Genomic DNA, 12,907 nt, shown 5'->3' with positions numbered 1-12,907 from the left:
TTACATCTGTTTGATGGTCCGTTTCTGTTCACAGCAGAAGAACTTTCACATGCTCCGGCAGAGGTAATTGGAAAGAGTTGTCATGGAACGTTGTGTAAAGCTACACTTGACTCTGGCCATATATTGGCTGTTAAAAGGTTCAGGGAGGGAATAGTGAAAGGAAGGAAGGAATTTGCAAGGGAAGTAAAGAAACTTGGGAACATCAAACATCCAAATTTAGTTTCTCTGCAGGGTTACTACTGGGGACCAAAGGAGCATGAGAAACTGATTCTATCGAATTATTTCAATGCACAACCTCTGGCACTCTATCTTCATGGTAAGATTCTCTTTGCTTGTTTGATAGTAGGCATGCGTCCCAGAATCTTTTAACTGTTTTTATTCAGAAATTCCATTCAAATGGTGATCAAGCCAATGTGCAGGCTTTGTCATCTGACCTACCCAATACTGGAATATACTGGGCTCAAATCTGACTTGATCATATAGCCAAAGTGCTATATCCTAGGTCAGTGAAAGAGTTATATCTTCCAGAAATGAGCAAATGGTCAGATGGTTTATGTTATGGAATCTGATTGGTTCTCAACCAATTAGATCTGAATGCTAGGACAAACAATTTTTAAGCCACTTGCATTCTAGAGCTGGGCTAATGTTCGTATGAAAACTGCATTACTCTGTCCATAATGATCTCTCTCTCTCTCTCTCATATCAATTAGTTATCTGGAAGTTCGCTATTATTTGGTAGTCTTTATAGGACTAGCATGGTCAAAAGAATTGGCTTCACAGTTTCCAGGGTAACAATTATCTAGTCAAACCATACTTGCGCCACACAACCATAATCTAGGGGATAGCCTTGGGTATATGCCATTTTCCCACATGAGCACTTACAGCCTAGTTGGATATATATAAATTTGAACACAACAAGATGACACTGACGTTAGTTATATAGTAAGCCAAGATCTCAAGTGATCAGAGAATTGCCCAGTTGGTTCACAGAACTTGTAGTGTTCATAAACCGCAATTATTAAGAAATTTTATCTATGCAAGGCAATAAACTCAATTGATCTGGATTCATCTGGTCATCTGAAAATCTGCCTTTTTTTTTTTTTTGGGTAATTCAAAAGTTCAACTTTGCTCACTTGGGTTCCTAACTTTTGCTTTTTATAATTGCGTGTACAATATGTTGTTAGTTGAGAGGTTAATGTGAATTTGCATAAACAAAGACTTGGGATCTAGTGAGCTGGTACTAAGATCAGAAAGCAGAACATAAATTTTAATAACTTTTGCTTCTAGGTTTGATCACTCTATAGTAAATATTTGAAGGAAAAAATGATGGAACAAGGTTGTGCATTTATTAGCTTACTTCTTCCATATAAAATTTACATTTACTGTCATAGATTCAAGAGATGGAGGTTAAATGCAAAAGCTCCATCTCAGTCAGCCCTTTAATGTCATAATCATGGTGGAAACATATCCTACTACTCGTTAAGAGTATTTTGAATATAAGTAACTAAACCACAAAAGTAAGTTGATTTTCTAAAAATGAAAACCCAAACATTGGAAATACCAATAATGGAGATTTGAATTTTTAGAGAACCTACTGTATTTTCTGAAGTTACATTGCACTCTACTTGCGTGTCTGATGTTTATTCAAATTGTGGTCTTTCTATAGTCTTGCACGACTTATTTACTCGTTAATCAAAGTTGTGGACAAAGTTTAGATCCCTAATCACCTCCTGATTCAGTTCCATTTGTATATATCCAATAAGTGGGACTCTTAACAAGTATTGAGTCCATTAAAAATTATGACAAGCAAAATAACTAGAGCTTTCCTAAGTTAACGTCTGCCTGTTGGTAATTGGCACTTCATATGCATAAAGCATGTATGGAGTCCGTACCCTTAGTTGACTTCTTGCAACTTCTTTGTTGGAAGAAATGTATCATTTTGACTGAGCTACATGTGAGGACCAGCTAAAAGAAAACAGCCTTTCAAATTTTTTCTCATTAGATTTTCTGGTCAAATAAAGTTCTTTTCTCTGGCTCTATTCCAGTATCTATACATGAATTATATTTCACACCTTCTATGCCTCCCACAGATATGGAGCCAAGAAAAGTGCTACCCTTGTCTCTTGGTGAACGAATTAGGGTTGCTGTAGATGTTGCTCGATGTCTGAACTACCTTCACAATGAGAAGGCAATACCCCATGGAAACCTCAAATCCACAAACATTTTGTTAGAAAATCCTAATCTAAATGTGCTCCTCACTGATTATAGTCTACACCGCTTATTAACTCCATCTGGGACAGCTGAGCAAGTACTGAATGCAGGTGCCCTTGGCTATACACCTCCTGAGTTTGCTAGCTCAAGTAAACCGTGCCCGTCATTGAAGAGCGACGTCTATGCATTTGGAGTTATCCTGTTAGAGCTTCTGACTGGTAAAAGCTCAGGGGAGATAGTTTCAGGGATCCTAGGTGTGGTTGATCTGACCAACTGGGTGAGATTTTTGGCCGGAGAGAATCGTTCCGGTGAGTGTTTTGACAGGCTGATTCTGAACAGGCAGAGAGTGGAGGACCCTCCTAGAGTTCTTGATCACATGCTACAGGTGGCCCTAAGATGCATCCTTCCAGCATCCGAAAGGCCTGACATGAATACTGTTTTTGAAGATCTTTCAAGGATAGTGTAGTAAAAGATATCACCAAGTAGAACAGAAGCTCTAACTGTAGTTGTTGGCACTAACACCATTTATTGGATCTTTTCATTCCTAAACTGATTTTCTTTTCTACTGTCTTCTTTAGTTGTTTAACTTTCTCTGTCAATTATTCATGTGAATGACAATCTAGATAGGTATTGTAACAGCTTGAGGGTAGGAAATAAAGTTCTTTGTAGATGGGAGGGGTTAGTCATTCTTTCCAAGCCGTTACTTGGGAAATGTAATTTAACTCTGTATTCATTGTGCTATTTGATAAAGTAAATCACCTTGCAAGAGGTTTTGCTGGTCTGTATTATTTACTTTCGGGTTTCTTTATACAAAGGAGGCTTGTTTATGAATAACAAGAATATGTAATATAAATAGGTCACTTGTCTTTGTGGGTGGCTATGCGCCACTTCCGGCCACTTTTAGGGCGGCGCGTGGCCTCCCGTAGGGGTTGGGGTTGGCCCGAAGGCCACCCCTAGATGCCTTTGGGGGTGGCGTGCGGCCACTCTTGGGCAACCACCATTTTTCTATTTTTAATTTTTTTAAAAAATAATAATAATTTTTTGAAGCTGTGTTTATTAATATTTTGAATATATTTATATTTTTTTTATTCTGATCAACAAGTGTCGCCATCTTATTGGCGTTGACCTAGTGCCTAATGGAATCTGTCAAAAATTTTAACGGAATTTGACTTCAGGGAGTGATCTGTAAATTAAGCCAATCACAAGGAAACAAATCACTAATTCAATAATCCCTACAATTAGACTATTAGGCTTTATATAGACATAGCCATAAGCTAAATTCTAACAATTGGAATGGGCCAAGCCCATTCAACCCACTACTACAAACCCAGCCCATTCACTATTATTACATACTCAAAGTCATCACATTAATTGAAATTACTGTACAAATCATTGATATAAATTCCAAAACTAAACCTTAATACTAAAAGAAAAGATAATATAAAGAAATTTTACGTGATTCGGTCTATGATCTACATTCACAGAATAAAGCTCAAAGGGATACATTATGCTCTTATTTCCCTTGATGAATTTACAATACAAATACTCATATTTGTAAAAATGTAAGGAGAATGTGAAAATGTATGAAAAAATATCAAATCAAATCAGAATTAAATGTAATTCTTATTTGATTTATAATTAATTACAATGAAATTGTACAATCTCATATATTTTCCTACCATATTCAATCGCAATTATATGGAGAATATTTTCTTTAACATCCTCCCTCAAACTTAAGGTAAAAGATTCTGAAATCTTGAAATTGAATTTTTTTTTTTTTTTTTCGTAGAGATGGCAAGCGATAGTGAAGGCAAAAAACTTGGAGTAGATGGCGGCTAACGGCAATGTTTGGAGGCGGTCAGCGACAGTGATTGAAGATGGGCCTTTAATAACAATAGGCCAAAAAGATGACCAGGCAGGCTGACCAACTATAGGTCAAAATAAAAGCAACAAATGGCTGAAATGAGGCCAACTATGGCCCAAATATGATCGTGGCCAACTTGGGCCAATTATGGGCTTAATATATGATCGTAACAAAAGGCCAAAATAATATAGGCAACTTGGCTTCTTTTGATTTTATTTTTTTTTCTTGGTTTCCTTTTTCTTCCATTTTTTTTTTTTTTTGGCCTACCAAGATTCTCTCGCCAATGATCATGGTTCGCCTTCCGTCACTACTCTCTCGATCAAAAGACAAGGGATGAGTGCACTTCACAACTTGTTTGATCAGAAGACAAATGATAATCCCAACTAGCAAAAACGCAATAGAAAGGCAACTAAGAGCAAAGACATTATTTATTTTTATTTTTTTGAAAAATGAGTGAGAGCAAATTAATCAGAGAGCAACAAAAGGGGGGGGGGGGGGGGGAAGCGCAGATTTAGGATCGGAAATTGGCGTAAGCCTATAGCTCTGATAACTTTTTTTGTCAAGATAACGAGACAGTTGCGCAGTCTTGTCCAATGACGGAGAGAGGGGGGGGCCGGAGGGGGCCATGGCCCCCCCCCCCCCCCCCCCCCCCCCTCCTCAACTCTTAAGAAAATAAATAAATAAATTAAGGTAAAACAAAAAAAAAAAAAAAAAAAAAATGGCCTATTAGCTCTAGCAAGATTTTTATTTTTTTTTTCCTTGGCCCCTTCCCTTTTATCATCTGTTCAACTATTGTCAAAAAATTTTCCTTTAAAATTTCATGGGTAGCAATGGACATGCCTGAGAAGGTAACAATGGAAGAATCTTTACAAAGTTGTAGAGGCTTTGTTTAAAGTAAACGAGAAGGGTTTAGTCAAGTAGTGCATTGGAAGAAGACAGGTGTGGATTTGAGGAGTCACAAGCTTGACCAAGCTCGATTTCCTAAGAATATGTGGAAAAAATAACTAAGACCTTTTTTATTTTTATTTTTTATTTTTTATTTTCTGAATCTTTGGACAACAGTTTTCTTTACTTTCTTTTTTTCTTTCTAAAAACTCTTTTCACTTTTACTTATTGATTTTTAATTTGAATGGAATAATAAAAATATCAAAACTGGGTTATATTTAATTTACTTAAAATTTGCCTTTATATATATACTTTAACCCTACTTAAGAAAAAAAAATTATTTGGCCATTCCCATTAAAATGTCTGGCTCCGTCCTGGTCTTGTCTACATCAAAAATCAGTTTTTTTATGGCTGCAAGATTATCACTGATTGATTTAAAATGAGTGATATAATTACCTAAGGAAGTCGACTATGGCTTGGGCATTTGAAGTTTGCATTTTCACTGAACTTCTCTTTCTTTGGTTGGCGCCTGAAGATGTTTTTTAAAGAAGTACAGCATCACACTTCACGTACTGTATTTTGGCCAAAAACGTGTCCAAGAGTTTCTCCTGACAATGTTTCTATGATCCAACTGCATAGCAGTAAATCCGTGGATTGCCATGCATTCTTCATACTTACGATTGTGCACTTCTTTATTTGACTCATTTGTTGTTGTTGCCTCGGGAGGAGGAGGACCATGGGTGGTTAATCAGTTTGAGGTTTTGGATTAATGGAAGAATGGTCATTCGGCGTATAAGATAATTTGTGGAGTTGAGTTTAGCTGAGACTGCATGCTGTGATGAGATTATGAAGATTGAACTGTGTTTCAAGAGCTTCAAGGCTCTGATATCATGAAGAAGACAAGAAAATTGGTTTAGGAATGACAAAAGGCTTCTGAAAAACATGAGTTTCTCCAATCATATATATAGTTCTTCTATATATTGAGGAGAAATACAGAAGGAAATTAAAGCATAGGAAAGTCCATAATTCAAAAGGAAAGGCAATCTTCCAAGTCCACACGTCCACACTAGTGCTGAATATCTTCAATGGTAACATGAGCACATATGGGAGTATCTTGTCCAGGTCCACACGTCCACACCAGTTGTGGAATGTCTTCAACGGTTGCATGAACATATAGGAATATTATTGTCTGCTAATCTTCACGAGGGTCCACGGTAATTAACATAATATCTTCCTAAACCAATCCCTTCTCCTATAATTTTCAGTGAAGCTCAATCTGCAGTGGATTCTTTTGATTCTTTTCCATTTTCCCTCCTATAAGTCAGTTCTCTCACGCTCTTCAAGTTGGGATATCTATGATCACGTGAATCCAGTTAACAAAACATGGCACAAAGTTTAACGCAAACAAAATCTATGAAAGCCTAAAAGATGGGGAGAGAGAAGAGTGAGACACCCACAAGTCACGTAAGGCTCAACCCTATGAAGCATATTCATTGTACGTAGCCTTGTTCGCTTTAAAAAAGATCGACACCATTGAAGATATGTTTAAAAAAGAATGATCAAAGCATGAAAATGAAAGAAATAACACTTTCTGTAAATAAGGCACTAAATCAACCATATATATATATATATATATATATATATATATATATTGTTCCACACAGTAGGCAAATAGAAATCATACCAAAACAACTTAAATCCATGACGACAAACATGTAAAAGGTTTCAGGGTAGTACTGCTCAACAAGAAACCGCCAATACGCATAGTGTCTGCTAATTGATGTTTATTTAAAGATCTTAAAGCTCAAAGCAAAAAGGTTCTTACACCGAAACAACTGGACACTAATGATGTGTTTGTCACAAAGGACGAGGATTTGCTCTAGCAAATCAAGCTCCCAATCAGTATGGTCATGGGTTTGCTCATGGAACAAATTGGTCATCTACACCTTTTCACAACAACAATATTGCTGGCCCTTCTGTGCAACAAAAATTAACTCCCTTAACCAAATTTTTAACGACCAAATCAAAAACAATCTCATTCAAATCCAGCACCTAAATGTCAAATTTGTGGGTGCAATGGACACATCACTGTAAAGTGTTGGTATCGGTATGACTAGTCCTATGATACCAATGAAAATATCTCTCAAGCTTTTGCTGCAAATTAATACGAGATCTGACCCACAAGACTAGCTCTGATCCAAATTGGTATACCGACACCGGAGCAAATTTTCACATGACTTCTGATCCATGTAATCTTGATGATCCTCAATCTTACACTAGTAATAATTACGTGATAGTTGGTGATGGTTCACGGTTGCCTATTTCTCATATTGGTATTACACTAAGACTCTTCTCATGGAAAATTAGAACTTCAAGATGTGCTTGTTGTGCTTGATATTAAGAAAATTTTCATTTATGTTAGTAAATTAACTAAACATCTCTAATGTGCTTTTGAATTCATTTCTTCTGGTTTTAAGATCAAGGATAAAGTTATGGGGTTAATCCTGGCAATGGGGCATAAGCAAGGTGGCTTAAATGTACTTCATGAAGTGGCAACAGTTACGGCGTTAAAATAAAAAAATAATAATAATGATAATAAGAAAAAAATCTAGACGAGCACCCCGAGCCACTTTGGCACCATAGGCTTGGCCATCCCCATTCCAAGCTTTTACTTTAGCTTTCTAATTAAACAAGTTATTGAAGTATATAATTGGATAAAATTTCAAACTATATGTAGTAGTTGTCAGATAGGAAAAAATTGTCATCTTCATTTTTCTTTGCACAATAAAATTGAAACTAGTCCTATAACAAGAATTCACTGTGATTTATGGGGACTAGCCCTCATCAGACGTTACATGTGGCATGCAATTGCTTAGCTTTATTAGCCACTGTAGGTGCCACTTCATTATTAAAGATATATGTATATGCTGTTAGAATATAAATTTTAAATGATTAAATTGATTATTTTCTATTCGAACCATGTCTTCATCATTCATCTCCTATTTCAATTAAATATTCTATATATGTGAGAGTTTGACCCTACACGTAGGGGGAACTAGCCACCAATTAAAGGAGAGTTTGAAATTACACGTGAGGAGAGTGTTGAAATTTAAATTAAGTAATTAAATTCATCTACTCCTTTAAACTTAAACTTTTGGAATAAGTGGTGATTTAACACTGCAACATTGCCCACTCCTATATATATATATATGGAGGGGGAGTCACCCTTTAAATTAAAGGAGAGTTTGAACCTATATATACGTTGGGAGTGTTACAACATAAATTAAATAATTAAATTCATATACTCCTATTAGTTTAAACCTTTGAAATAAGTAGTGATTTAATTCCTGCAACATTGCCCACTCCAAAATATATATATATATCTTCATATATTATTAGGTTAATAGGTCATTGAAGAATTAGCATATACTAACAAAACTAAAGTATCAATTAATCTCACGAATTTTATCATGAATCAAGCCTTGTCACACAAGACAAGGTCTGAACATTATTAAGATATATATACCATTAAGCAGGGGGAGCTAATTGAACTGCAACGCTTGAAACAACTTTCAACTAAATATTTTCCAATCATATCAATGAATTATTAATACAACAATGATTAAAAGAAAGGTAACATCCAGAATAACTTCCTCTCTCACAATTCATCCAAAAAATATATATTTATATCCAAAATCGATCACTTATAGTCATGAAAAGGTTTTTTTGTTATTTTTATTTTTATTTTTTATGAATATATAAGCACAAAAATAGCCGAAAACAAAACAATGAGCAAACAAACACTCCTACACACAAGCCCTAAGCACAAAGCCTAACACAACAATTAAACTAAACCCCAACTAATTAATAACCGAGAAAATGGCCAAAATTACAAGACTATTTTAATCAATAAATCTGCAGGCTAGGAATGTTCCAAGGCTGACGGAGGACAACATTGGCCCACATGATGACTTTGTTTCCATTGGGGCCGGAGGAGAAAAAGATCAAGATGGGAAGCTTCATTTGAGCATTAGAAAAATGTAACCCACATGGCTCATGCTATGGAAGGCGAAAATTCAAAGCTTGACATACTTTTCTTCAGGAACAAAAAAAATTAAAGGAATGAAAATGGTTGGCCGGATGAAAGAATATATAACCCATTTTGTTTGTTTTGTTTCGCAAATATATATATATAGAATTAAATAATAATAATAATAATAATAATAATATAGTGGAAAAATTCAACGAGACAGGTGCTTCTAAGTTCTAAAGGACAAGCAGAAGAATTGTAAAGCATATTTGTTGAAATGAGCTTCGCAGACCAAGAAGATCGATCGATCTTACTCAAACCAACCTAATTAAGGTTGTGTTTGTTAAAGGTTTTTGAGATGAGTTTTATTTTTGAATAGTAATAAGAAATGATTCATGCGACATAAAGTTGAAAAAATTTGTATAGAAAAATGAAAAAAAATAAAATAAAATAAAATTGTTTTGTAGCGGGTAATTTTCAAAAGATAGTTTTTTGCTTAAGGCTTTTATACGACATAAAGTGTAAGAACCTGATAAAAATATTCTCAATTCTCATTGTTAAAATGTCACAGTTTTAATATGTAGCATTTTTCATGTTGTTCAATGCATGAAACGGCCTAAATTTACATAATTTATCTCAAATTTCTTTAAAATTTTAGAGGATTATGATCCAATGAAACTTGTAGAACATAAAGTTCCAATCGATCACTTTTAAATAGACGTTTTTTCTTTACTACATCAAAATATAATTTTTTACTTAAGGCTTTTATACGACATAAAGTGTAAGAACTTAATAAAAATATACTCAATTCTCATTGTTAACATGTCACAGTTTTAGTATGTAACATTTTTCATGATGTTCGGTGCATGAAACATTAACCTAAATTTATATAAGTTAATACTCTCAATTTTAATTCTTTAAAATTGTAGAAATCCTGATCCAATGAAACTTGTATAACATAGAGTTTCAATCGCTTCTTATTAACTGATATTTACTTCCTATTTTTGAAACTCTATGTCGTGCAAGTTTCATTTAATTTTTCGTTTATTGTATCAAACCTAAATAAATATATACCTTTTTAGGCTCAAAGCATAATTGGTATTTCCCTACTTTTTCCTTTGAGTAATGTTATTTTTAATATTTATTTATTATGTCAGTTGATGTCTTCTATTTTAAGTGATTTTTCATGCTAATCACTTAAAATAATAAAAAAAAAAATTAAAAAAAAAAGTCACTTAAAACACATCATGTCAGACGGTATAAAATGAGTGTAAAGAGTAACGTTACTCTTTTCCTTTTTGTAAATTCATGTTCACTTAAATGTGTTTATTTTGTTGTAAATAAATGTTACATACCACACTACTATTCCACCATGTCGATGTAATATTAATTTTTTATTTTTTTCTTTTCTTTTAACAAGCTTTGATTGGCAACGTAGCATAACGAAATAGTAATGTGATATATAATGTTACTCTTTCTTGTAAGAATGTCTTTTAATTAAATTTTAATTAATCGAGAGTAATGTTAAATATTATATTTAGCACTTAAATCAACCCTTATTTAAAAAAATAAAAAATAAAAACCACCAGTAGTGTAAAGGAAGCTTGTTTAGTACACTCTGATGAAAAGGTTAGCATCGTCTTTTTAAGAGTGCGCGTTTACAAAAGCGCGTGCGCCAACCGCAAAGTGCCTGCCGAATTTGCTTTACACACACGGTATAACACGGACGCACACATACAAGGGAGTTGAAGAATTGGCGCACGCGTTTGACTGAGTTGGCTCCTCCTCGACTGCGACTTAATTGACATCAAACTATGAACTGTACCCAATCAACCCATCTTTCCTTTACCCATTCCACACCTTCACCTTCACCTTCTTTTTCATTTTACACATTACATATATAAATACCCTTTTGCTTATCCTCTTTCCATCTCCCTCTCCGGCCGACTCTTTCTCCGCATACTCTCGCACACTTGAGGAATCGCTTCTCTTCCAAAATCTCTTCAATCACCTTTTCGCCCATTCAGGTAAATTTCTCCTTTAGGTCTTTCCTTTATCTCATCCATTGGTTGCAGCCGGCCGCCTCCAACGGCTATAACTTGTTAAGGATGCTCATATCTTCGCTTACTGGGTCTTATTAGTTGTCATCAGGGTTGCAAATATTTTCTTACCATAAAAATAAAAATATTAATTAATTAATCATTTTTATTTTAAATATTTATTATTATTATTTTAAAGGAGAAGCGGTACATTGTAAGCTGAATAATAAATAGTTTTAATGGACATTTATTAGGCATAGTAAAATTAATTAAGGGGAATGCTCGCTGTATTTTGTTTCCAAATATATCCCCCGTCCACACTCGTATTTACGAATTATAGCATTGGTCAACGCGTTTTTTAAATCCTTCATTAAGTCTCGCTGTCTTCCTCTACGATTTCTCACACTCTTTGCTTATATTTATTCGTTGATGATTTCTTACAGATAACGAACTTCCCTCCCACTCTCTCCGACTCGAACAAATGGCCGACCGAGTCCACCCGCGCGACTCGCCCCCACCCAGGATCGACGACACCTCCTCCGAGACCTCGGAAACGACGCTCAAACCCGCCACGCCGGACTCCGAGAAGCCGGTCCCTCCACCCGGAACCTACGTCATCCACATTCCCAAGGACCAAGTCTACCGCGTCCCCCCACCCGAGAACGCTCGCCGCTACAAGGACCTCGCTAGCCGCAAAAGCCACCGCCGGCCCTGCTGCCTCTGCGTCTGCTGGATCTTCGGCCTCCTAGCCGTTTTCCTCATCCTCCTCGGCATTACCGCCGGCATCTTGTACCTCGTCTTCAAGCCCGAATCGCCCAACTACTCCATCGACACCATCGCCATCAGCGGCCTCAACCTCACGGCGGCGGCGGTGGCAACGACGTCGGTCCTTACGGTATCCCCGGAGTTCGACGTGACCGTCAGAGCTGATAATCCCAACGACAAGATCGGGATCTACTACCGCAAAGACAGCTCCGTCGAGATCTACTACGCGGACGTTAGGATGTGTAATGGCGTATTGCCGGTGTTTTACCAGCCGTCGAACAACATCACGGTGTTTAAGACTGCGTTAAAGGGTTCGGGGATCGAGTTGACGAGCACGATGAGGAACTCGCTGGTGCAGGAGCAGAACCTAGGGGCGGTGCCGTTGCAGTTGAAGTTAAGAGCGCCGGTTAAGATCAAGGTCGGGTCCGTTAAGACGTGGACGATAACCGTTAAGGTGGACTGTGACATAACGGTAGACAAGTTAACGGCGGCGGCCAAGATCGTTTCTAAGGATTGTGACTACGGTGTGAACCTTTGGTAGATCGAAGAAGACGTGTCTGAGAGTATGTTAAGTTCTGTTTGGTTCTAGGATTTGTCTAGGATATGGTGGTAGTGGTACACACATTGATCACCCTTTTTTTTATTTTTTTCTTTTCTTCTCTTTTGTGATTACTTTGTTCCTGTTCTTATAGCTAATACAAATCACACATGGATTAAACATTAATATACACTTTTTTTTTCACTATGAATTTTGGTTGATTGTTTAGGTGACAGAAATTTCTTACAAACATGTTTTGTAGGAAATTTTTCATATATAAAATTAATATGTATCCTTTGAACATGTGAAAAATACGTATTTTTTTAATTAATGCTATTAAAAAAGGATGTGAGAAGTACATGCTATTCAAACAACATGTGATTCTCTCACCCTAAGAGACGCATGTTAATCTTATACGTGGGTTGTAAAAAAAATTTTACAAACCGATTTATAGGAAATTTCTGTCCTTATTTAGGTGGATTCAAGGCTAACGCTTGAGTTGTGTTATTATTAACACTATTAGTAATTTAAATGGTTAATGTGATCGAGCAGTTAGATAGGTGAGTTTTATATGA

General features: G+C 35.9%; 2 protein-coding genes across 2 annotated transcripts; both read left to right on the top strand.

Moving 5' to 3' along the window:
* Positions 1 to 6: 6 nt before the first annotated feature.
* Positions 7 to 3,004, top strand: LOC133878148 (LRR receptor-like serine/threonine-protein kinase GHR1). The gene is made up of 2 exons (XM_062316657.1): positions 7 to 316; positions 2,091 to 3,004. The coding sequence occupies exon 2, from the start codon at positions 2,093 to 2,095 to the stop codon at positions 2,675 to 2,677; it is 585 nt and encodes a 194-aa protein (XP_062172641.1). The 5' UTR covers positions 7 to 316; positions 2,091 to 2,092; the 3' UTR covers positions 2,678 to 3,004.
* Positions 3,005 to 10,857: 7,853 nt separating this feature from the next.
* Positions 10,858 to 12,536, top strand: LOC133877876 (NDR1/HIN1-like protein 13). Its single transcript, XM_062316323.1, has 2 exons — positions 10,858 to 11,017; positions 11,473 to 12,536. The coding sequence occupies exon 2, from the start codon at positions 11,511 to 11,513 to the stop codon at positions 12,333 to 12,335; it is 825 nt and encodes a 274-aa protein (XP_062172307.1). The 5' UTR covers positions 10,858 to 11,017; positions 11,473 to 11,510; the 3' UTR covers positions 12,336 to 12,536.
* The last annotated feature ends 371 nt before the right edge of the window (positions 12,537 to 12,907 follow it).

This window comes from Alnus glutinosa, chromosome 9 (assembly GCF_958979055.1).
Source record: "Alnus glutinosa chromosome 9, dhAlnGlut1.1, whole genome shotgun sequence".
In the NCBI taxonomy this organism is placed as follows: Eukaryota; Viridiplantae; Streptophyta; class Magnoliopsida; order Fagales; family Betulaceae; genus Alnus; species Alnus glutinosa.
The sequence above is the reverse complement of the archived record's forward strand: the minus strand, read 5'-3'. Positions and strand labels throughout refer to the sequence as shown.